At 47.4% G+C, this 23894-nt stretch overlaps 1 protein-coding gene across 4 annotated transcripts in view; it reads left to right on the top strand.

Annotated features, from left to right (window-relative positions):
- Window positions 1-306: 306 nt before the first annotated feature.
- ZC3H7A (zinc finger CCCH-type containing 7A) overlaps window positions 307-23894 on the top strand; it is a 38445-nt gene continuing 14857 nt past the window's right edge. The window contains exons 1-11 of one of the 4 annotated variants that reach the window (XM_045072278.1): window positions 307-455; window positions 12012-12113; window positions 13838-13877; window positions 15652-15849; window positions 16998-17156; window positions 17408-17488; window positions 17619-17657; window positions 18310-18343; window positions 18826-19109; window positions 22000-22204; window positions 23307-23371. In XM_045072278.1, coding sequence (XP_044928213.1) covers window positions 12046-12113; window positions 13838-13877; window positions 15652-15849; window positions 16998-17156; window positions 17408-17488; window positions 17619-17657; window positions 18310-18343; window positions 18826-19109; window positions 22000-22204; window positions 23307-23371 — 1173 coding nt within the window. In that variant the 5' untranslated portion in view covers window positions 307-455; window positions 12012-12045. Of the gene's footprint in view, window positions 456-944; window positions 1557-11512; window positions 11919-12011; window positions 12114-13837; window positions 13910-15651; window positions 15850-16997; window positions 17157-17407; window positions 17489-17618; window positions 17658-18309; window positions 18344-18825; window positions 19110-21999; window positions 22205-23306; window positions 23372-23894 lie in introns of those variants that run through there. The other 3 variants (XM_045072279.1, XM_004750363.3, XM_045072281.1) reach the window with 3 other exon arrangements.

Genomic DNA, 23894 nt, shown 5'->3' on the forward strand with positions numbered 1-23894 from the left:
TCGGGGGGAGGCTGCCCGAACCCCGAAAGTGGGTCAGCTCCCGGTCGGACGCCGGTCTAAGCCCCCGCGCCTCCGCTCCGGGGTCGCCGCCCGCGGGGAGCGCACGCGGCGCCCGGGAATTTGAACCGCGCGTCCAGCAGTCGGTGGTCGCGCCGCCCGGGGCCCCCCTGCCGCCGGGCCGGGTCCGGCCCGACGTGGCGCCGCCGCCCCCAGCAACGACACCGACGGGCGCAGCCAATGGCGGCGTCTCCCGGGCGCCCCGCGCGGCCTCCAGCCGCCAGAGGGCGCCGCGCGGGCGCAGCCGAGCCGCCGCCGCCGCCGCCGCCGCCGCCGCGGGTCGCGGAGGGAAGCTGCGAGCCAGCGAGCGCCGGGGCCCCCTCCGTCGCCGTCGCCGTCGCCGCCCGCTCCCCTGCGCGCCGCTGTCCGCCCGCCGGCCGGCGCGGCCGTCCCCGCAGGTAGGTGGGCGCCGCCCGGCCCCGCGCGCCCCCGGCCCGGCCCGGCCCGCGCCCCCGCCCCTCCCCCGCCCGGCGCCCCCGCCCGGCGCGCGCCCGCCGCCGCCTCGTGCTCGCGCGCGGCCGTTAACGGACGCCGGGCGGGGGAGGGGCGGCGGCGCCCCGGGGCCGGGGCGGCGGAGGTGGGGGCGGGTCGCGGCCCCCCGGGGAGGGGAGGTCGGAGCGTGCGCCGCCGCCCGGGCCGGCAGCTCCCGGCGGACGCAGGCGGGCGGGGTCCCCGGGGCTCCCCTCCTCACCCCTTCTTCCCCTCCCTTCTTCTCCCCTCCCCCTCCCCTGCCCTCCGGCGGCGGGACGTCCCCCCGGGGCGAGGCTGCGGGAAGCGGGGCGCCCAGGGCCGCGGCTCCCCGCCATCCACGCCTGCACGCGCTCCCGCTGGCCCCGCACCTCCTCTCTGCTTACCTAACCCCCCCTTCCCCCCAACCCTCCACCAGTTTATTTTTTCCGTCGTTTGTGTCTGTTCGGTCACCGCGGGTCCCCTCATCCAGTGTCTTGGGTCTGGGGGCGGGAGGGACGCGCGCCGAGTGCGTGGCTCGTTTATTTCGGGGGGAACCAGCCCTCCCCACCACCCCCCTCCCGGTTGCTTTTGCGCCGGGCGCCCAGCTAGGACGCGCGGCGGAGGCTTTCCTGTCTTTCTTGGGGATGCGGGGACTGCCGGGGTTTTGGGTTTCTTTCCCCACCGGTGAGGAATGGAGACCTGTCAGTTCTCATTAGCGCGAAGGCACGGCTGGGGACGGTCATCGCAGGGGTGTGGTCAAGCCGGGAAGCGCCGGCGGGGCCCGAGAGTTTGCGCCTGCGCCCGGGCTGGGGAATTCATCAGCGCTCGGGTATTTCTCCCGTCCGCCCCCCTCCACCCAAGTGCTTGAGATCAAAGAAGGCACCTGTGCTAGGTGCGGGGACAGCGGGCATCTGCTTACATGAGACCCGAGCTGCCCGGGAAGGTGGCCGCCCGCCGGCCACACGGGCGTGCCGAGCGCTTAGTTACGTGGCTGGACCCAACGGTGATGTGCCCCGGCAGAAAAAGACATATTTGATTTTAAACACTAGGTATGGAAAAAGAAAAACCAACCAACCAACCAAACAGTAAAAGATCTCATAATTTTAAGTTCAAGATGTTAAGATGATAATACTTTGCACCTAATCGGGTCAGCCAAAATAAATCGTTGACGTTATTTACACGGGTATCTTTTTACTTTTGTTGAACGTGGCAACTTGGAAATTTGAAATTACATATGTGGTTCGCCTTATCCTGCTATTGGCCAGTGCTGTAAAAGAGCATCTGAGTGGGGGCAGGGCGGCTGGGAGGCTGTGCCATCTGCTTATCTTTTCCTGCTTCCCTGATGGCATGTGGCCTCCTGTCCCCTAGGCTCTCTAGGAGCCCCTGTCTGGTCCTTCTCACTCTAAGCTGAACTGAAGTGTTGAGCTGATTGCAAATGAGGCTCTTGTCCTAATTTGCAGAATAATACACGTTTCAAAATTTTTCTTTGTTGAGTTTCTTTCTCTGCTATGTATTGGAGTCTGGAAACAGGTTGGGTTAGAATCAGAATGAGATGGTGAGTTATGGAGGATGAGTATTTCCAGTATTCATGGGTGGATTCCCTAAAGAGCATGTTAATTTCCAGGCCCTCTGCCACCAGAATGAGCTGGAGAGTCCAGGGGTTCCTCTGAGTTACTGTGACTTTTGCTTGGGGGCTCACCGCTGTCTCATAACAAAGTGTCCAGTAGAAGAGTCATTGTTTCAAGAAAGTGTTGGAACATGTGGGATGTTTCACTGCCTGAGTTAAGTCTCTGAAAGTTACAATGGAGCCCAACACTTGTGTAAGTGTTACAGAGTGAGCTAACTGTTGCAAGACAGGGTTGAGGGTAAAGTTACTTTACTTTTTGTTTTGTTTGTTTATGCTCTTCTGTGGAAAGGCTTGAGTCTGAGGATACAATTTAATCTGGACTGGTAACTATAATTTTTCACTTGAAATTTAGGAATATCTTTTTTTTTTAAATATTTTATTTATTTACTTATTTGACAGAGAGAGATCACAAGTAGGCAGAGAGGCAGGCAGAGAGAGAGGGGGAAGCAGGCTCCCCACCAAGCAGAGAGACCAATGTGGGGCTCGATCCCAGGACCCTGAGATCATGACCTGAGCTGAAGGCAGAGGCTTAACCCACTGAGCCACCCAGGCACCCCTAGGAATATTTTTTTAGGAGAAAACACAAACACTGTGCATAAACGCTGCTCACTTTCTCTTTTGCTGTGTATGTCTTGTACGACTGTATAGTATTCAGTTACTGTGTTTAAACACATTATGTTATGGGTGAAGCATATTTCCACATGCAGATTTTCCCTGGACTGTTATCCTACCTCCTTGAGTATGTTGCATCCCCATGGAAACCCTTTGCTCTAAGTTTCTTAAATGGTGTTCCTTGAGCGTGTCATTGTGTGTGTGTGAGTATGCAGAGGTGTGTTTATTCTGTTCCCCTGGAGTGTCCTTAAAATGCCCACCTGTCTGCCAGAGCTGTATTTGTCTTTCAGAGCCCAGCCCGGGGCTGACTTAGACTACTCGCCCTCCTCCTGGCATCACTGCCACTTACAGTGCAGAATAGCCTGGTGGATAAGAATTCGGGCTTGGAGCCAGCCTGTCTGGCTCTGAAATCCAGCTCTGCCACTTCCCTAGCTGTGATCCTGGACTGCTTGTGTCACTTCACTATGCAAAATTTCCTCATGGTACCTATCTCTTGAGTCTATTATGAGGATTAAATGATTTAATACATGCACAGCACATAGAACAATGCTTGGCATCCAGTAAGGGCGCTAAGTGTTAGCTATTGTTCCGTCTCTACACTATGTTGCAATCACGTATTCAGTTACCGGGGTGTCTTTTCTTAATGGGAGCTAGTTTCTAAAGTTGTCTAGTGAAGCTAAAATGCCACGTATATGAGTACAGTGTCCAGCTTCTAGCGTTGTGTTTTGTACCAGACTTGAGTATGATCAGTTTCACTGTATAGGCACTGAGTAAATAAGGAACTGTAATGAAGACCCAGGGCACCTTTCTGCCTTACCTAAAACTTCGGAATGAGTGACAGGTTTAAAATCAGCTGATGGAAGAAAGATGAGATGATGAGGATATTCCAGCTGGTAAAATTTCAGATAATCCAATGAGATTTATATCTAGTTGAGTTTCTTGCTTTAAAGTGCACTATCCCATTCTGGTTCCCTTTTATTTAGGGAGAAGTGTGTCTGTCTGCTGTGCTTCTCGGCTGTTGGCGGTGAAGGAAACCCATCACTGTGCTCCTTCATGGGTCGCTTGTGGTCTTTCTCTCTGTCGGTGTCTCTGGTTGATCCCTGTTGTGTTGATTTCCTCCCCACCTTGTTCCCCTAGCAGGTAGGAGGCAGAGTCCCATCATAGCCAGCTCTGTCTGCCTGGTGATTTCCTCCCTGGAACCCTCCGTTGTCACGCCTGCCCTTTCATGTTGGGTGTTAACTCTCGGGCCTTTTGTAAGAAGCATTCTCCTTTTTTTTTTTTTTTTTTAAAGATTTTATTATTTGACAGAAATCACAAGTAGGCAGAGAGGCACGGTGGGGGGGGGGGGTCGGGGGAGGGAAGCAGGCTCCCTGCTGAGGAGAGAGCCTGATGTGGGGCTTGGTCCCAGGACCTCCTGGGGTCATGACCTGAGCTGAAGGCAGAGGCTTAACCCACTGAGCCACCCAAGAAGCATTCCCTTTATGCTTGGCCCCGTCATTCGTTCTTCCATTCAAATATATATTGACCTGGATCCAGATGTTGGTAGATAATCAGGACTAAGAAACACAAGGGACCTCTGGAAGCAAACAGCACAGTGAACATGGGATAAGGCAACAGTGGAGGGGATAAGGGAAGGCCCTTAAAGGTGATATTTAAGCCAGGACTCCAGGGGAAAAGGAACCAGCTCTGTGAGGTTCTGGGAAGTGTGCTTTGGGTGGAGGGATGAGCAAGCACAATGCCCAGAGCCCTTGACTCATCTGCCAACCTGCAGAAGCCCAGTGTGATGGGAGCTGAATGCGCGAGTGCACGAAGGTGGGAGAGCAGAGGTTGGGAGGCTCCTCTGGGCTAGGACAGGTCCCCGTAAGGACTCTGGATTTTTTTATCTAAGTGCCCAGGGAAGCCCCTGAAGGAGTTAAAGCAGGGCTGTAACATCTGATTTGTGTGGACTCTGGATTTTTTTTATCTAAGTGCCCAGGGAAGCCCCTGAAGGAGTTAAAGCAGGGCTGTAACATCTGATTTGTGTGTTTAAAAGAACATTCCTTTTAGTTTAGTGTGGGAAGTGGTGGGGGGAGGGGCAGTGGAGAAGACTGGGAGCTCGGAAAGGAGGGTATTGCGACACCCACGTGAGTGAGTGGTGCGACCTGTGAATCTGTGATCCGGCCCGGGGTGGCGGAGGAAGCCTGCGCCGTGGCCAGATTTGGGGGGCCCTGCACATACTCTGCAGTGTCACTTGTGGGCTTTGTCAAGGGGCTGATGGAAGTGAGATGGGAGAGAAACCAGGATGGTGCCAGGGGTCTGACTGGAGCAAGGGGCGAGAAGGTGGGTTTCATTACTGAAAAGTTAAGATTGAGCAAAGGGTTTGGATTGGCGGGAGGGCCTCGAATTGGGACTGTTCAAGTCAGAAGTGCTGAGTAATAATCCGAGACGGCTCAGAAATTCATATATGTCACAGCCTTATGCATATCGGCATAGACGTAGATGGTGGTTTTATAAATGCTGCTTGGAGACCAGGTAGCTCTTTGGAAGGGAATTAGACATATCCCTGCATCACTTCTTACAGTCCACTGGTGGGTCACGTTAAAAAAAATTTTTTTTTGGTGAAACAATAAGAGTATTCAGAGAAAACATGCAGTTCTAATTTCAGACTGGCGAAGGTGTATGCGAGTGTGTCTGAATGCAGGTGCCCTGAAAGAAAATATTGATACATTCAGCCACTTAGAGGTAAAAGCTTCTGTCAGAAACCATAGGAAACCAGGAAGGAATGACATCGAATGGGGAAGAACAACACCACCACCACAAAAGTCTGCTTTCCTCACTCTGTCAAGAGCTTTCCTGAATGAGAAAAGCTCAAGAATGGAAGGAGAAATGGGCAAAAGATCCAAGCAGACAGTTCACGGAGAAGGAAGTGCGAATGACATGACTCTTAGAGCAGCCTCCCTAGTGACAGAAGGGCTGAGACAAAAAGCTCGTCACATTGTCACCCCACTGTCACATGTTTCTTAACCTCCCTGGTTGGCAGGAGTGGTCCATGAAGTGGTAAAATCGGGGCTCCCGTGCGATGTGGGGCAGGTTCATGTTCTACCTTGGCAGTGGCTGGTGAAATAAACAAACGTATCCTTCCTTTAGCCCGTGGCATTTCTTTGAAGATACAGATGTATGCGTATCTACACACACACACACACACACACACACACGGACACACACATGAAAAGTCCCGGGTCCTGGTGTACTGTAGAGACTGGAAACGACCCAAATGCGCATCATCAGAAGTGATGGTAAGACCAGATCCCGGCAGTTAAAGCAGCTTCTCTCGTCCCCTGGTAGGGAGTGACCTTTGAGGTTAGGTGCAGAGAGACAGAAGCAAGTGCAGAACACATTGGGAGCCCCAGATGGTATAGAAAATGACAGACGCACAGGGTGGGTCGAACTCTTTAGTTTGAAATAATTACAAGCTCACAGGAAATTGCAAAAGTGGTGTCTAGAGGCCCGCGAACCCTTCATCCATTTCCCCCAGCGGTGCCATCTCATGTCACTGTAGTGGCGGATCAAAGCCAGGAAACTGAGATTAGAGAATACTGTTAACCAGAGTACAGGCTCTTGCTCTGACCAGGTTGTCTGTGCACTTGGGTGTGTGTCTGTCTATGCAATTTTATCCCCTGCGTGGATTCACGGAGCCACTGCCGCAGTCAAGATGCTCTCTTGCGGAAGAGACCGTAACAGTGGGTGGTTGCCTTGAGGAAGGGCGCATGGGTGGCCTAGTGACAGGCGAGGAGACATTCCTTTTCACCATCCTAGTATTAAAATCTTACTTCTTAAACAGTCCGTGATGTCTAGGAGACCTCTAATAGAACTGCCAGAGGGGGCGGGGGTGGGGCAGGGGCAGGGTGGAGGAGGGTCTTGAGCCCTGGGTGGTGCAGGAGGTGGAGGGGGGTGCGGCTGGGGAAGAGGAGGGGCTCCAGCAAAGCCCGATGGAGATGAAGCCCCAGTCTCAAGGTGGGAGTGGATGCCTGTCCTGCTCTGCGGAGTTTGAATAAGAAAAGTAGCTGTTGGATTAACTTGATCGGATCCTTCCTCACTTTAAAATCGAGGCCAGGGGCACCTGGGTGGCTCAGTGGGTTAAAGCCTTTGCCTTCGGCTCAGGTCATGATCCCAGGGTCCTGGGATCCAGCCCCTCATTGGGCTCTCTGCTCGGCAGGGAGCCTGCTTCCTCCTCTCTCTCTCTCTCTCTCTGCCTGCCTCTCTGCCTACTTGTGCTGTCTGTCAAATAAATAAATAAAATCTAAAAAAAAATAAAATAAAATCAAGGCCAGATTTTAACGGGATCCCAAAATAAGATGATGTATAAAACATTTATCTTTTTTTATTAAATTTTTTTTCAGATTTGTTTGTTTATTTATTTGTTACAGAGAGTGCATGCACAAGCAGGGGGAGCAGTAGGCTGGGGGAGATGCGGGACTCAATCCCAGGACCCTGAGATCATGATCTGAGCCAAAGGCAGCCGTGTAACTCACTGAGCCACCCAGGCACCCTATCTTTTCTTTCTTTCAAAAACGGGAAAGGCGTGGGTGTATTTCTCAGGTGAAACTCAGCTGGAATGGAAGAAAATCAGGACAGCGATTGCCAGGGGTAGGGGCGTGGCAGGGATTGGCTGGGGAGGGGGTCTGAGGGAACTTCCTAGAGTGACTGGAGGGGTGTTCTATCAAGGTGGGGGGGCAGCTGGGGCCGGACGACATGAGTGTACCCTTTGTTCAGAACGTGCCTTGAAATTTGTGTGTTTTACAAGGAAAAAAAGTTTCTGCATTTTACCTTAAGAACACTGTAAACAAACATTGAAATCTAGGGTAATATTGTGCGTGCTGACATGCGTACTGGTGAACTATAATTGACGTCTGCCACTTTGCAGTATATCAAAATAGTAAGGTGGATGGATGGATGGACAGAGGGACGGGCGGGTGGACAAAGACGGGCAGATGGGTTAAATGGCAAAACATTCCCTGCGGAACATAGGTATGTGGTGTTCATTGAGAAAGATTTGTAACCCAGCTCTGTGAACAGTTTGTCGTAGTGCAGTTTCGGGGGAGAGAACTAGAGGAACACGAGATCCCCTATCCTACTGTCTTTGACTGTCACCTGGTAACTATGTTCCCAAATCTTTAACCATCTAAAGGAGGAATGTGTTTCACGCTATTAAAAGAGCCTGCCGTCTTATTTTTTCCTAATCGCCTGCTTGAGTTGTCAGCTCTTTGCCACCTGCCCTTTGTCCTTAAAAGGTCGAGGTTCAAGGTTTTCTGGCACTTTTCTGGGGAAATAGCTCTAAGACTATTAACTCAGCGGATTATCCTGATCCCAGAGTCCCTTCTAGGCCAACAGGGACCTCAGGCTAATTCCCCACCTTCCCTGTAGGTGGGGAAGAAGGGGTCCTGTTCCTTGAAGATAGGGAAGGGTTCTTGCTTTGGGTAGGCTCTTCTTTTGTTACTGACTTTCAGGCCTGACTGCTGTGACCACCTCCCCCCACCCGCCCCCCGCCAAGTGTTATTCTGGGTGCCTTTGAGCGGTAAGATCTTGCCCTAAATGGGTCCCACTTTATTATTTTATTTTTATTTTTTGAAGATTTTATTTATTTGATAGAGAAAGAGAACACAGAGGCAGAGGGAGAGGGACAAGCACACCCCTTGCTGAGCATGGAGCTCTCTGGGGGGCTCCATTCTAGGACCCTGAGGTTGTCACCTGAGCAGAAGGCAGACGCTTAACTGAATGAGCCACCAAGTCTTCCCAAAATTGGTCTCATTTTAATTTTTTTTTTTTTAAGATTTTATTTATTTATTTCACAGACAGAGATCACAAGTAGGCAGAGAGGCAGGCAGAGAGAGAGGAGGAAGCAGGCTCCCTGCTGAGCAGAGAGCCCGATGTGGGACTCGATCCCAGGACCCTGAGATCATGACCTGAGCCGAAGGCAGCGGCTTAACCCACTGAGCCACCCAGGCGCCCGGTCTCATTTTAAATAAAAGAGAAAAAAGGCTTGGTGGTCCCTTATGTCATCTTTTCAAGGAACGGTTCAGAGGCTACAAAGGTTTTTAAAATATACCAAAATTTTTTCTCAGCTGTAATTCACTTAGAGGGTTCAGGAAGAGAGTTTTTTTTTTTTTTTTAAATATTTTATTTATTTATTTGACAGACAGAGATCACAAGCAGGCAGAGAGGCAGGCAGAGAGAGAGAGAGAGGAGGAAGCAGGCTCCCTACCGAGCAGAGAGCCTGAAGGAGGGCTCGATCCCAGGACCCTGGGATCATGACCTGAGCCGAAGGCAGAGGCTTTAACCCACTGAGCCACCCAGGTGCCCCAGGAAGAGAGTTTTAAAGGTACGCGATGACAAGGGCCTGTCCCCAGTTTTCTGCCACTGCGGTGGTTCCGTCTGGAGCTGGTTTTTTTTTTTTTTTTTGTTTGTTTTTAAGATTTTATTTATTTATTTGACAGACAGAGATCACAAGTAGGCAGAGCGGCAGGCAGAGAGAGAGGAAGGGAAGCAGGCTCCTTGCCGAGCAGAGAGCCTGACATGGGGCTTGATCCCAAGAGCCTGAGATCATGACCCAAGCCGACGGCAGAGGCTTAACCCTCTGAGCCACCCAGGCGCCCCATCGTCTGGAGCTGTTTTGTGGATATACGAGCAAATGTGACTATATAGTCTCCCCCACCCTTTTTTTAAAAAAAAAAAAAAATCACAACTGGATTGTATTGTGGACACTTGGATCTTACCTGTCTTTTGCTTCCAGGGCAGTTTTTTTCTGGCTCAATCCACTTACATCTTGATAGGTATCAAGTACATTTTTTAACTTTTTCTTTTACAAACAGTGCCTCCTTAAATAACTTTGTACATGTAAGTAGAAATTTAAACTTTTTTTGTTCAGTAAATGGTCAGATATGTACAGGTGGGAGTGGAGAAGCGCCCCCACCACATACTTCCCATCGCCAGTTGGGACAGGCGATGCCATATTTTTGGCAGTCTTATTTCATTTCCACCCACTTGTCCCCCTTTAAGCTAGATTACCTGAAAAACAAACTCCAGAAGTAATGCCATTTGCTTTCCATGTCATGGGCTTTGGAAACGTTTTATTTTGGAAATATGTCAAATATTGACGAAGTAGAAAGAATCCCTGTGTTTATCACCCATTGGCTGCATTCTGCTATTTCGGCCCCACCCCACTTTTTTTTCTTTTTCTTTTTCTGGTTGCTGGAATATTTGGTCTGATTTGATTTTTTAAAAAGATTTTATTTATTTATTGGACAGAGATTACAAGTAGGCAGAGAGGCAGGTGGGCGGGGGTGGGGTGGGAAGCAGGCTTCCTGCTGAGCAGAGAGCCTGACACTGGGCTCTATCCCAGGACTCTGGGATCATTACCTGAGCCGAAGGCAGAGGCTTTAACCTACTGATTTGATTTGATGTTTTTTAAGGTAGGCTCCACACCCAGCATGGGGCTTTAACTTGATCAGGACCTGAGCTGAGGGGCACCTGGGTGGCTAAGTCATTAAGGGTCTGCCTTCAACTCAGGTCGTGATCCCAGGGTCCTGGGATCGAGCCCCACATCAGGCTTCCTGCTCAGCGGGAAAACTGCTTCTTCCTCTCCCAATCACCCTGCTTGTGTTCCCTCTCTCGCTGTGTCTCTTGCTGTCAAATAAATAAATAAAATCTTTAAAAAAAAAAAAAAAGGGACCTGAGCTGAGATGGGAGAGTCAGATGCTCACCTGATTAGGCTATCCAGGTGCCCTGCTGGAATTTTTTTTTTTTTAAAGGAAGTTAGGTTTTATTTATTTATCTGACAGAGAGAAAGCACAAGCAGGCAGAGCTGCTGGCAGAGGGAGACGGGGAAGCAGGCTCAGTGGGGAGCCTGCTGAGTAGGGAGCCTGACTCCATCCCAGAACCCTGGGATCATGACCTGGGCGGAAGGCAGATGCTTAACTGACTGAGCCACCCAGGCGCCCCCTTGCTGAAATATTTTAAAGCCAACCCCAGATAGATCATTTCACATATAAAGACTTCAGTAAAGTAACAACTTGGGCAGAAGATCAAAATATTTAGAACTGACAGTATTTAAAAGATGAAAAAAAAGTGATCACCAGTTACCTACGTTTGGGGCATTCCAGAGCTCATCCCTATCCCCTACATTTTGAAACAGGTAGATTTAAAAATAAAACTATGAATGTCAAGCAATAGTGAAACTAAAACATTTCTGCTACAAAGCCTGAGTGCAAGTTCCCCATCCGCCACATGCGTTCCCGTGCACTGTTTGTGTGAGCAGATGTCCTCTGAGGCTTAGGTCCCAGCACTCATGCAGGAAACCTGTGCGCCCTCCTCACCCCTGCCAGGGGGCATTTAACAAATCGTAAAGGTACTTCTGGTTGTCATGCTGGGGGAGGGGTGCTACCGGCATCAGCGGGGGCTGACTAGGGGTGCTGCTAACATCCTACTGTGCACAGGGCAGTCCCCAAAATAAAGGACTGTCTGTCCCCAACCACTGAGCTGGAGAAACCCTGGTTTAGGACGCTGGGAGATGGTGTTTTATCACTAATCTCTTCCCTGAGGTTCTCCCTTAATTTGCGGGGAATTGCTAAATGGACAGTGATGGTGGGGGGGGGGCTGGGGAGGCAGACACAAATAGCTTTGACTGGTGTTGACATTTGCCAGTAAACACTTACTTTCTAGAAAATTCCAAATGAATGACTTCATTCAGATTTTTTATTCTATCAGTTGTATCCCCAAGGATTATTTCAGAAGTTTGTACAACAAAATATGTATAGGGTTTCCGCTCTGCTTACCAGGAAGTCAGACTCCCTCCCAGGCAAGCGGATGTGAAACCTTTCCACTTCTGGAGAGCTTCCAGAAGCCAAACAAGGCCAGGACTGTTTTAGCGGCAGCTTCTGCGTGCGTGCGGATGGAAAGGGAAGGAACAAAACTTGGAGCTGAAGGGGGGGGAGGTGGAGAGGGTCGTGCAGGAAAATGACTTTTTCATGGTGATTGTCCAGGAGGAGAATGCTGAATCAGTGTGGCTGCTGAACCTTGAAAGAGAGTGAGGACCCGATGCTGCTGTGCGCTGGGCGGCCCAGACCATCTGGATAAGTCAGGGTTCTCAGCGTCGAGGACCCCAGAGTCAAGGCAGCAGAGAGGGACGTGGCCACAAGTAATTGTGTGGCAGGACCGCAACTTATCGGTGTTATCATTGGGGTCCAGGAGCCCTAGGCCTGATATAACCCTGTGGCTTGTTTCTTTCCAGATCGATCATTTAGAACGTGGATGTGTGGGGTAACATGTCCAGTGTGTCCGAGGAGAGAAGAAAAAGGCAGCAGAACATTAAGGAAGGACTGCAGTTTATACAGTAAGGGCTTGACTCGTACCTGCGTTCGCGGCACATGGTGCAGCTGACCCTCGAACAACGTGGGGCGAGGGGGTACAGACCGCCCCCCCCCACCAATTTAAAGTCCACATATAACCTTTGACTCCCAAAAATGTAACTACTGATAGCCTACTGGTGACTGGAAGCCTGACCAATAACATAAACAGTCAATGAACACATTTCATACGTTATATGTATTATTTCTGTTTTAAGGTAAAGCAAGCTGGAGAAACAAAGTGGTAAGGAAGTCATAAGGAAGAGAAAATACATTTACAGTACTGTATTGTATTTGTTGAAAAAGAGAAAGTTATATAGGTGGACCCACGCAGTTGAAGCCCGTGTTGTTCGAGAGGTCAACTGTACTTTTTATATTGGATTAAGAAGTCTTTTTTTTTTTAAGATTTTATTTATTTATTTGACAGAGAGAGATCACAAGTAGGCAGAGAGGCAGGCAGGGAGAGAGGAAGAAGCAGGCTCCCCGCTGAGCAGAGAGCCCAATGCTGGGCTCGATCCCAGGACCCTGAGCTGAAGGCAGAGGCTTCAACCCACTGAGCCACCCAGGCGCCCCTGATTAAGAAATCTTTTTTTTTTTTTTTTTTTTTTTTTTTTAAAGATTTTATTTATTTATTTGTCAGAGAGAGAGCGCGAGCGAGAGCGAGCATAGGCAGACAGAGTGGCAGGCAGAGTCAGAGGGAGAAGCAGGCTCCCCGCAGAGCAAGGAGCCGGATGTGGGACTCGATCCCAGGACGCTGGGATCATGACCTGAGCCGAAGGCAGCTGGAGAGGCAGATTTTATTTATTTATTTGACAGAGAGAAATCACAAGCAGATGGAGAGGCAGGCAGAGAGGGAGGAAGGGAAGCAGGCTCCCTGCTGAGCAGAGAGCCCGATGCGGGACTCGATCCCAGGACCCTGAGATCATGACCTGAGCCGAAGGCAGCGGCTTAACCCACTGAGCCACCCAGGCGCCCTGATTAAGAAATCTTAAATCTGGTTTATAAGTGCCCTTAATTCAGGTCTGAAATGAGGTATTTTTATGCAGCAATAGTTTTTGCTCTTATACTTTTGATTTCTTGTTCTGAAGTGTATCTTACTGTCCCTGATTTTTAGAACTAAAATCCTTCAGTGTCTCTGAAAATGTTAAACCGAGAGGAATTGGTACCTAATCCCATCAGAACACTTCTGAAGACTGGAAAGTGACTGAGAATGAACTTGTATGCAGGGCTTTTATAATCAAACATTTCTGCTAAGAAGCTTGGGCTTTAACTAGCCTTCTCGAGGGTGGCAGAGCATGGCGGGGATGTATAGTCCGGGGCCCGGGCGGACTTGTCCCGGCGGAGGGGCCTCCATGTTCTTCCCGGGAAGGAGACCACCTTCTCTGTATACAGTGACTCAGTCACAACTCTTAGTGGTTCATTGCTATTTCACAGATTTTTTGGTATTTGAGGAAGTAAGCCTTCTTTTAGTAGAGGTAGGTTGGAGAAGAAAAGTGTTTCACTTACTAAAGAGAACATAAAGGAAGAGTTATAGATTCTTCTTTCCCCATACCTACCATATATGTGAGTGGTGGTGTTAAAAGAGAGGTAGGTCTTTCAGATGTGCTTTGAACCTGCGGCAAGCTAATAGAACCTGTTTTACAATGACTTCTGGATCAAGGAATCCTGATAAGAGCCCAATAATTACAGTTACTTGGTTTCTTCTTCCTAGGTCACCACTGTCATACCCAGGAACACAGGAACAGTATGCGGTAATGATGGGGAACGTCTGCCTAAAAGCTCTGCAAGTAGCCTGAGAACTATCACATTTAGTGGGGGTTGGCCGACCATGGCTTTGTGGGCCGAATGTGGCCCGTTGTCTGTTACTATGAATAAAGTTTTATTGGAGCCCAGCCACACCTATTTGTTAATATATTATCTGTGGCTGTTTGCATGACATATGGTAGCCAAGACAGAGACTGTCTGGCCTGCAAAGCCTGAAACATTGACTCTCTGGGCGCTTAGAGAGTTTGCCGGTCTTATGCACATATGAGACAACGGTATTTGTTGGGACAGGTGGACAGTTGTCCTGTATTGTCTTTCCTCCAGGAGGGTAGTTTACACTAATTTTTCTTCTGAGACCTTTGAAAAATACCATTAGCCTCCCTCTTAGCTCATTGGAAATAAGGGGAACGGATTATGTCGCAAAGGAAAGTGCACACGCGCTCTTAATTTAGGAGAAGAGAGGATCTAACAGGAGTAGAGGGTGCCTGGATCCTAAGAGGGGAGAGTGAGAGATGAAGCTAGTTGGAAACACAGTGAAAGCCCGGTTCCCTGGGTCTTGGACTAAAGGCCCTGGTATGGACTGTTCGTTCACGTGTGGCTTCTTGTCTCTGTTTTGATCCTTCTAAATGTTCCTTCTTTTTCTCTGCCTCTCTCTCTCTCCCTCTTCTCAGTTTCCTTCTCTGCCTTTTTCCTTCTTCCTTCCCTCCCTCTCTTCAAACAGATGTACAATCAGTAATATGGCTCGGAAATACTCAGAACAATCCGTTCATTTTACAGTTCATTTTCTAGTCCTGACATTTGGGACGGGGTTCCCGAGAGATGAAGTGGCAGGTCACAAGTCACCTCCCTTATTAAAGGTTGATCTGTCCAGTGTTCTTTACTACCTTTGTCAGCTTAGACAGGAATTTTGCAAAACGAGACTGAAGACTTGAATATTTGTCTGTTCTTGTACTATTTATCTGGTCTTGACTTTTAAAAACATTAAAGCACTGATAGAAATCATGAAGGAACATATACTGAAACTTCAGAACTTTTATATATACCGAAAGGATGTGCATACTACACTTCCTTTGTGAGGAAAAGGTTTACCTTCCACTCCCCAATCTGTAATTGACTTGAGTGAACATTTACAAAAGAGGAAATACAATGGTCCATAAAAATGTGGGACATTATTTGCAACTGATGAATCCTAAAATTCTACCTCTGAAACAAACAAAAAAAGGTACAGAAACAACAACAACAACAAAATGTGAGAAATTGTTGGTAATCAGACATCCACATAAGAAAGGGGACAGTTTTTCACGTAGCAATCGGTAGGGGTTTTATGTGTACACATGCACAGATGCACACATCCTACCCCGTTTTGGGAGGGGGGTGCCATGAAGGAAACTGCTAGATGTGTTCAGTGTTACTGCCCCTTTGGAAGGCAGTTCAGAAATACTGGTCAGAAACTTACAATGCTCTTTCTTTGTGACCTAGAGTTTCCCCTTGTAGGACTTTCTCATAGGCACAGAGTTGGGGATGTGCACAAATACTTTGCTGCATTTCTCTCCATGAGAAATGGAATTTCCTCTTTAAAAAGTGAGCAAGATGAAGCCCTTGCTGAGATGGCGGCAGGTTCTGGGTTCCCAGTTTCTTAGAGCTGTGTTTCTTGTTCTGTTTCATCAAAGGCTCAGGAAGTTTTGGTACAAAAATGATAATTTCCTTAAACCTAAAACTTGTTCCGTAAAGGGCTTCAAGTGGTCCCTTTCTTTTTTTAAGGTATATTTACGTGCTCTTGTGAGAAATCTTTTTAATGAAGGCAATGATGTTTATCGGGAACGTGATTGGAACAACTCAATAAGCCAGTACACAGAAGCTTTAAATATCGCTGGGTATGCAAAGTCTGAAGAAATTGTCATCCCTAAAGAAATAATTGAAAAGCTGCATATAAATCGTATTGCTTGCTATTCTAACATGGTGAGTTGTGATTTCTTTTAAAACAGCGTTTCTAGAGAGAAAAAGACATTTTCAATGATATAGTACATTAAAAGTCAATTTTCTAATTTCTGTTTTGAAGAAAGACATTACTGACGCCTTTAGAGTGGCTTGAGGCTTTGAAAAATCAGCTTTGGCTAAATGTTTAGGGATTTTAGAAATACCCTGTTTCTTGGACTGGTCCTTGGAGTTGCCATGTGAGTCTAGCTTCTGGGCTGTGTCTGCTTGTAACAGAAATTGATGCCGGAAGACACAGGTGTTCACAGATTTGTTTTCCGTAGTGGATTTTTCATCGGCTAGCTGTTTGGGAGTTACATTTCCAGGTGACTTTTTTTTTTTTTTTTTTTTTAAAGATTTGTTTTTTTGAGAGAGGGAGAGAGAGGGGGCATGTGCATGCCCATGGGGATGGGGGCTGGGCAGAGGGAGAACCTCTAGCAGACTCCCTGCTGAGCTTCGAGCCTGACATGGGGCTCAATCTCATGACTCTGAGATCAGGACCAAGCCCAAACCAAGAACCAGATGCCTAACCAGGGTAGCTAGCCAGGTGCCCCCTCCAGCTGACTTTTTTTTTTTTTTTTTAAAGATTTTTATTTATTTATTTGACGGAGATCACAAGTAGGCAGAGAGTCAGGCTGGGGCAGGGTTGGGGAGAAGGCTCCCCGCTGAGCAGAGAGCCCGATGTGGAGCTCGATCCCAGGACCCTGATATCATGACCTGAGCTGAAGGCAGAGGCTTTAACCCACTGAGCCATCCAGGTGCCCCCTCCAGCTGACATTTTCACGAGCTCTGCCAAAGGGTAACTAGTGGAAAGAGTAGGACAGGAAAGTGACACTTGAGGCATCAACTGTGTCTGAGAAGTTTTATTTCCTGAAGATCTGGGGCCTTTCTGGTCAGATTTTAATGTTTATCTGATCCGGAGGTTGGGTACATGGAGAGTGATCTTATCTGTACTTTTGCATATTTGAAATTTCGCAATGAAGATAATTTTCAGAAAGAAAAATGATACTACAGACTCAAGAGTTTAAAAGGGTTGGGGGTAGCAGTCTGGGTCTCTATGGGTTTGCATTTGCAGGAAGCCACCAGTGTAAGAAATGAGCTATGGTTAACTTTTCTCTGGTCTCACACCCCAGGGTTTCCACGATAAAGTTTTAGAGGAGTGTGACGCTGTCCTCAGTTTAAATGCCAGTAATTGCAAAGCTCTCTATCGGAAATCAAAGGCTCTCAGCGACTTGGGAAGGTACAGAGAGGCTTACGACTCTGTAGCGAAGTGCTCCTTGGCGGTGCCTCAGGTACGGATCTCGTGCTTCGGTTCGTTGTTTTACGTCGTAACCGTCTTCTTGCTTCCGGGTGGACAAGTGGCATTGAAAGAGTTAACATTTCCAGCCAGCTGTCCGCATGCTCAGTTGGAGCACTGAGAAAGCACTCGGAAAGCAAGCGTCTGGACAAAATAGGTTCATTGCTTTTCTGCCTGTTCGTCATCACAGTCCGTATATAGAAGCCTCCATTAATCTTATTTTCGTTGTTCTCACACCCCCCCCAGGATGAACATGTAATAAAACTAACTCAAGAACTAGCTCAGAAATTGGGATTTAAGATAAGAAAAGCGTACGTCAGGGCTGAGGTAAGCCAGAGTTCTCTCCAGGAGGGATTTTCATTTTGTTTTGTAACTTAGAGCCAGTTCTGTTTTTAACTTGATTTTCTTTTCTTTCTTTCTTTTTTTTTTTTAAATTCATGTCTTTATTTTCTTTCAGCTTTCATTAAAATCAGTTCCTGGGGATGGGGCTGCCAAGGTAAAGTGATTCCTTTTGTAAGACTCTTAGCTTTTTGTTAAAAAAAAAAAAGAACAGATAGAAGCATTGGCAGTTCTGCTTTTAATATTTTTGGTTTGCATCTATTTTTGAAGGCTTTTTGTTCCTCAGACACATAATTGGCCAGAGCTTCCTGTCCTATAAAAAGAAACAAACAGTTCAAGTAATATCTTTTAACCAGCGTTTCCTGAAGGCCAGTGGAGCGTTTTCCAGGATGTTCATAGATATTAGGTTTTCTTAGAAAAAGTGGCTCAGGGCCACTTAACTAATTTGGGGAGTCACTGAGTTTAATACAATGAACAAGTTGTTTTTTTAAAGGTAAGTCTTCTTGGAGCAGTTAGGATGCCATTGTGATTTGGGGAGTGAGCGGTGGAGGGACTAGTCCCTCTGGAACGGGCATGGTCCTAAGGATCTGTTGAGAAATAGTGTCCACAAGCAGCAGGCAGTGGTGCCCCTAGACCAGCCCTGCTTAGCCTCGTGGCCCTGAACGTCCCATTTGTTTCTTGGATCTCAACTGGAAGGAAGTCCGCTTTCTGTGGGAACTTGCGCTGCTTTCTTAGAGGGACGTGGACAAGACGGCTTGTAGCCTAGAACCCTGCCGATACTATGATCTGCTCTCTGGTTTAATTTCCAGGCTTTGAACTGTTCTGTGGAAGATATCGAGCCAGGTACGTTTTCACCTGTCCTCTTTATCTAGAAAGTGACAGCTTTAGACACTGCGTACCTCGTAGTGTTGTCAGATAAGATTCCCGTGTGGTTAGTATTAAAGCAAGAATCGTTTTGAAAACGACCTTTGGCTGCTGGCTGTGCGGGTAAGGGATGGATTTTACTGGAAGTCAGTAGGCGGCCCCTGAGTACCTCTTGTGGCCCCTGCCAGCATCTCACAGCTCTGGCCAGAAGGGGCCCGGGCACCGTGAGGAACATGCATACGTTTTTACAATGGGATATGTTTATTCCTGGGTAAAGCAAATCACTTTTAGAATTCTTTTTACCCTTTGATTTGAATTTCTTTACCTCTGTCTCTCCATTTATTTTTATAATCGCTTTCCTAGTGTCCCCTAGCTCTGCACTTTTTCTCTTACTGCCTCTTGACGCTCGTCTTCTGCGGGTCCACTGAGGGCAAGTGCATGCGTTTCTGTCCGTGTTACAGATTTGTTGACTCCGAGGCAGGAAGCCGTTCCCGTTGTTTCTGTGCCTGCATCTGGCTTCTCTCACCAAGTGGGAAGTGAGCTGGCCTCCGTCCCCATGATGCCCTTAACTTCCGTTTTGCCGCTGCAAGTGGAAGAGAGCTCCCTGCCATCGACCGTGTTGGCGAACGGAGGGAAGACCCCCTTCACGATGCCGGAAGCATTTTTGGATGATGGAGATATGGTCCTTGGAGATGAAATAGATGACCTTCTCGATTCAGCCCCTGAAGCCAATGAAACTGTTATGGTAAATGTCAATGTTACTCTTCTCTTTTGAAATCAGGCCTCATTTTTATTTATCTGTTACTACTATTTTTTTCTTTTTTTTTAAAATATTTTTTATTTTATTTATTTGACAGAGAGAGAGAGATCACAAGTAGGCAGACAGGCAGGCAGGAGGGGGGGAGGTGGCAGGAAGCAGGCTCCCTGCCGAGGAGAGAGCCCGATGAGGGGCTTGATGCCAGGACCCTGAGATCATGACCTGAGCCGAAGGCAGAGGCTTAACCCACTGAGGCACCCCACGTTACTATTATTTTTTAGAGAGAGGGTGAGCGGGTTGGGCGGGGGAAAGGCAGAGGGAGCAGGAGCGACAGTCTTAGGCGGCTCCATGTTCAGCTCCTCTGCAGGGCTTGATCCTGCGACCCTGAGATCATCATGAACTGAGCCAAAATCAGGAATTGGATGCTTAACCAACTGAACCATCCAGCCGCCCCAGGCTTAATTTTTTTAAAAAATTGCTGTATAACTGTATTTTCAGTATTATCTGTAGGCTAAACTTTGGGTCTCTTACCTTAAAAATGACTTTTGTCCTTCTCTGGTGGTACCAGGCTCATGTGGTTATTTTTTCAATAAAATAGGAATGCTGATCTAGTGATGACCCAGTTTTCCTCAACACCTATTGGAATCACATAGCATGGAAAGGGTGCATTTGAAATTCTGAAAAAGAGGGGTGACTGGCTGGCTTAGTCGGTTAAGTATCTGTCTTCAGCTTGGGTCATGATCCCAGGGTCCTTGGATGGAGCCCTGCTTGCTTGTGCACATGCATTCTCTCTCTTTCTCTCTTTTTCTTTTTTAAAAGATCTATTTATTTATTTGACAGAGATCGCAAGTAGGCAAAGAGGCAGGCGGTGGGGGGGGAGCAGGCTTCCCACTGAGCAGAGAGCCCAATGCGGGGCTCGATCCCAGGACCCCGGGATCATGACCTGAGCCGAAGGTAGAGGCTTAAACCCCCTGAGCCACCCAGGTGCTCCTCTCTCTCTCTTAAATAAATACATACATACATACATAAATAAATCCTTTTAAAAATAAGTGAAATCCTGAAAAAGAATAGGCATTTTGATATTTAAAGAAAAATATGTCTTTTGGATTAAGGGCTTGAGGGATAATGCCTCAGGGCAATTGTAAAACCAAGGTCAGATCTGGCCCCAGGCTGCTGCTTGTCTGGCCTCCGACCTAAGAATGGGGGGTTGGGGGGGTGCTTACAATTTTAAATGTTTGGAAGGAAAAAAAAAGGGAGAACAGTATCTTGTGACACAGGAAAATGATATGAACTTCGTATTTCAGGGTCATCAATAAAGTTTTATTGTTCGTATTTCAGGGTCATCAATAAAGTTTTTTTGGAACCCAGCCACGGCCGTCCACTGAAGTAGTTATCTGTGGCTGCCTTTGCATTGCAGCCGCATAGTGGAATAGTTGAAACAGACACCGTGGTGGGCACAGCCTCAGATACTTAACGTTGAGCCCTTGGCAGAAAAAGTTTACTGACCTCTGCCATAAAGTATATTGAAATAGCGGCAGTGGCAGCAACAGTCAGAGGAGGGGGAAGAGGCGGAGAAATTCAGGGCCAGTTTCAGTGCGGCTGAAGTAGAGGAAGAACAGGGTAGAGGGCAGGCACCCTGGGCTTTGCGTCTTCCCACTCTGGTCTTTTTTCTTTTTTTTTTTTTTTTGAAGAGTTTATTTATTTATTTGACAGACAGAGATCACAAGTAGGCAGAGAGGCAGGCAGAGAGAGAGGAGGAAGCAGGCTCCCCGCTGAGCAGAGAGCCCGATGTGGGACTCGATCCCAGGACCCTGAGATCATGACCCGAGCCGAAGGCAGCGGCTTAACCCACTGAGCCACCCAGGCGCCCCTTCCCACTCTGGTCTTCAGCAACTTGCTTCATCTCCGGTTTCCTGGTCTCTACCGTGGCCATCAGGGTAGGATGTATCTAGGAAACTCTAATGGTTAACATAGATAGTATGTAACTTTCCTCTCCGTAAACTGTCACAGTGAGCAGGGAGGAGAGAGTCAGCCTTCCATTTGTCCTGGTGAGATGGTACCTTCACATCCCCAGGAGGGACCGTCCAGGGTTTCTGGCTTCTGCAGCAACCTTCGCTTGAGAGCCTTCCTTCCTCCCCAGCCCCCCACACTACTCCTCTGGAATAAGGCCCCTTCTTAGGAGTCCCACGGTAGGGTGAAGGAAAGAAATCAGAGGGAAAGGAAATGGGAATGAAACATCTGGCTTGAAACAGTACCGTCATCACATCTTGATCCTTTTTGAAAAGTGGTCTTGGGAGTGTCTTGGGGGTGGTTCAGTGGTTTAAGCCTCTGTCTTCAGTTCAGGTCATGATCTCAGGGTCCTGGGATGGAGCCCCACATTGGGCTCTCTGCTCAGCAGGGAGCCTGCTCCCCCCCCCCCCGCCTACTTGTGATTCTTTCTGCCAAATAAATAAATAAAATCTAAAAATACACAAAAATATATATTATATAAATATTTTATATTATATTAATATAAACATATATATTTATGTATTTATATAATTTCATAAGTATTTTATATTTATATGATTTTTATATTTATATTTATATTTATATAAAATAAATATATAATATATATTAATATATAATATATATAATTAATATATATAATATATATGTTCTTTTCTTTATATATATCTATATATATAAAGAAAAGTGGTCTTTCAAAGAACTAAGCTCTATATCCTAGATTCTTCTACGGAATCTTGATTTTGATTTCAACTTTGTTACATAATTGCCCAGTGTAAGACTTTGTGCCTGTGTGCTGATGTTCAGAGCAGTTCAGCCTACTTGTAACTGAGTTTCCTGGATTTTAACAGACTCTTTTTTTCTTCTCTAGCCATCAGCATTAGTCAGAGGAGCCCTCCAAGCAGCCAGTGTCCCCCCCAGCATACCCTTCTCGGCATCTCTCTTGGGCACCTTGCCCATCGGTGCGAGGTATGCTCCTCCGCCCTCCTTCTCAGAGCTGTACCCACCTTTGACTTCATCCTTGGAAGATTTCTGCTCTTCTTTAAATTCATTTTCAATGAGCGATGCCAAGCGAGGTAAGAATCGAGCCATTCATGTAAATAATCGCAGTTAATTTTTTTAAAAAAAGACAACCTGTTTTTGGCAGTGATTTAACTCTAGGTAGTTGGTACTTGGATTATTTTCAGGGTGGCTGAAAACTCAGTTTTCAGTTTTAACTGGCCTGGCCTGAATCGTGTGCCATTCAGGAGCTGGAGAAGCATAGGAATACACAGGGTTGTACGTGGCACTCGTTTTTGTTTGCTTTCTTAAACAAGACAGCGTGTTAAGCGGGCTGTCTATTGTTTGGGGGGGGCAGGGCACAGAATGACTTTTACTGTTTCCGGCAAGGAAGGAGTACTCCATCTGAGAGGGCCTTAAAGACAGGCTATCCCTTTTAAATTCTGAACGAGGCACATAGTTAAGAGTAATTTCCAGTGAAGACTTTTCAGAATTAGACTTCTAGAATTCGAGTTTCCTGTTTCAGACTCCATTCTTAGAGGTCAACGGACTGCCCGGTATCTTAGTTTTTACAAGGGGTTGCTGAGTGTTTAGTCTGACTCCCGTTTCTGTAATTCCGGGTTTGATATATACTTTAAACAGTAATGATAACAATCTTTCATATTTTTTCCAAGGCGCTGTTACGTGGTTAGAGAAAAATCACAATGATTAATTTCAAGAGATTGATACCTGAAAAACTTAAATTTGTGTGAAACAGAAGGGCAGAGAGCGAATAATTGAGTGGTAGACTGAGACAAAGAAAGTCATCGCGTCCTTACTAATTTCCTTAATGTGAAGAGTTCTGGCTTTGTACTTTGAAAAGGAGAGGCTCTTTTCCCTTTTGGAGTATGATTGATTTTCATAGTCTTTTTAACTGGTCCTGCTCTGTAGGCCCTGCTTTAGCTTATGGCTCCGAAAACAGCTCTTTATTTAAGTTTGTCTACCGGTTGTGTGTGCCCTTGGTTTCCAGAGGGAGGTCCCCTGCCCAGTCTGGGAGTCGAGAGCGAGCAGAAAAGTTTGGAACGGGGATGGGGAAGTAACGTGGGGAAATCGGGGAAGTGGTAGTCAGCCCCTGAGCCCTGATGTTCTTATCACATGATTAGAATGAGAAGGTCTGTTGAAGTGTTTTTATTATTTTAGATCTGTCCACCTCAACTTCTAGAGAGGGAACAGCGCTTAGCGGCAGTAATTCCTCCCTTTTACTTGTAAGTGTCACTTCCTCTTTTGTAAATACGTCGTTGCTTAAACTTGAACATAGGCCTTTTGCTTATGTAACTGACTTACTTGAATGGACGTGCTGGGGGAAATAATGCTAAAATAAGACTCTCCTGGGACATCCAGTCGTAAATGCTCTGTGTTTAAGCTGGGTCTGTCGCAGACCCTGAAAGAGGCTGTAGCACAGCAGAATCAAAAACAGGGGAGCTGAGATCAGGGCGGATAAAGATCGCACGCTGTCCTGCTGTCAAGCAGAACGGTTACCTGTTACTTTCAACAACTCGCAAGGAGGATCAAAGGCAGTGGGGGAGGGGCCTAGAGACCCAAGGAGAGGAAACCGAAGAAACCGTTTTCTTATATAGAAGCGCAGCAAGGACAGACTAGCACTGATTTCAGCGGAGGAAGAATTTTTTTTTTTCTACAAATTTGTTTCCTTCTTTAGTGATAGTGCAATATTTGTTGGCTGTGTTTTTTCCCCCTGTTTTTTGTTTTTTTTTTGTTGTTCTTCTTGCA

The sequence above is a fragment of the Mustela putorius genome, unplaced genomic scaffold, assembly GCF_011764305.1.
Source record: "Mustela putorius furo isolate JIRA1106 unplaced genomic scaffold, ASM1176430v1.1 tig00004007_pilon_pilon_pilon, whole genome shotgun sequence".
NCBI classification, from domain to species: Eukaryota; Metazoa; Chordata; class Mammalia; order Carnivora; family Mustelidae; genus Mustela; species Mustela putorius.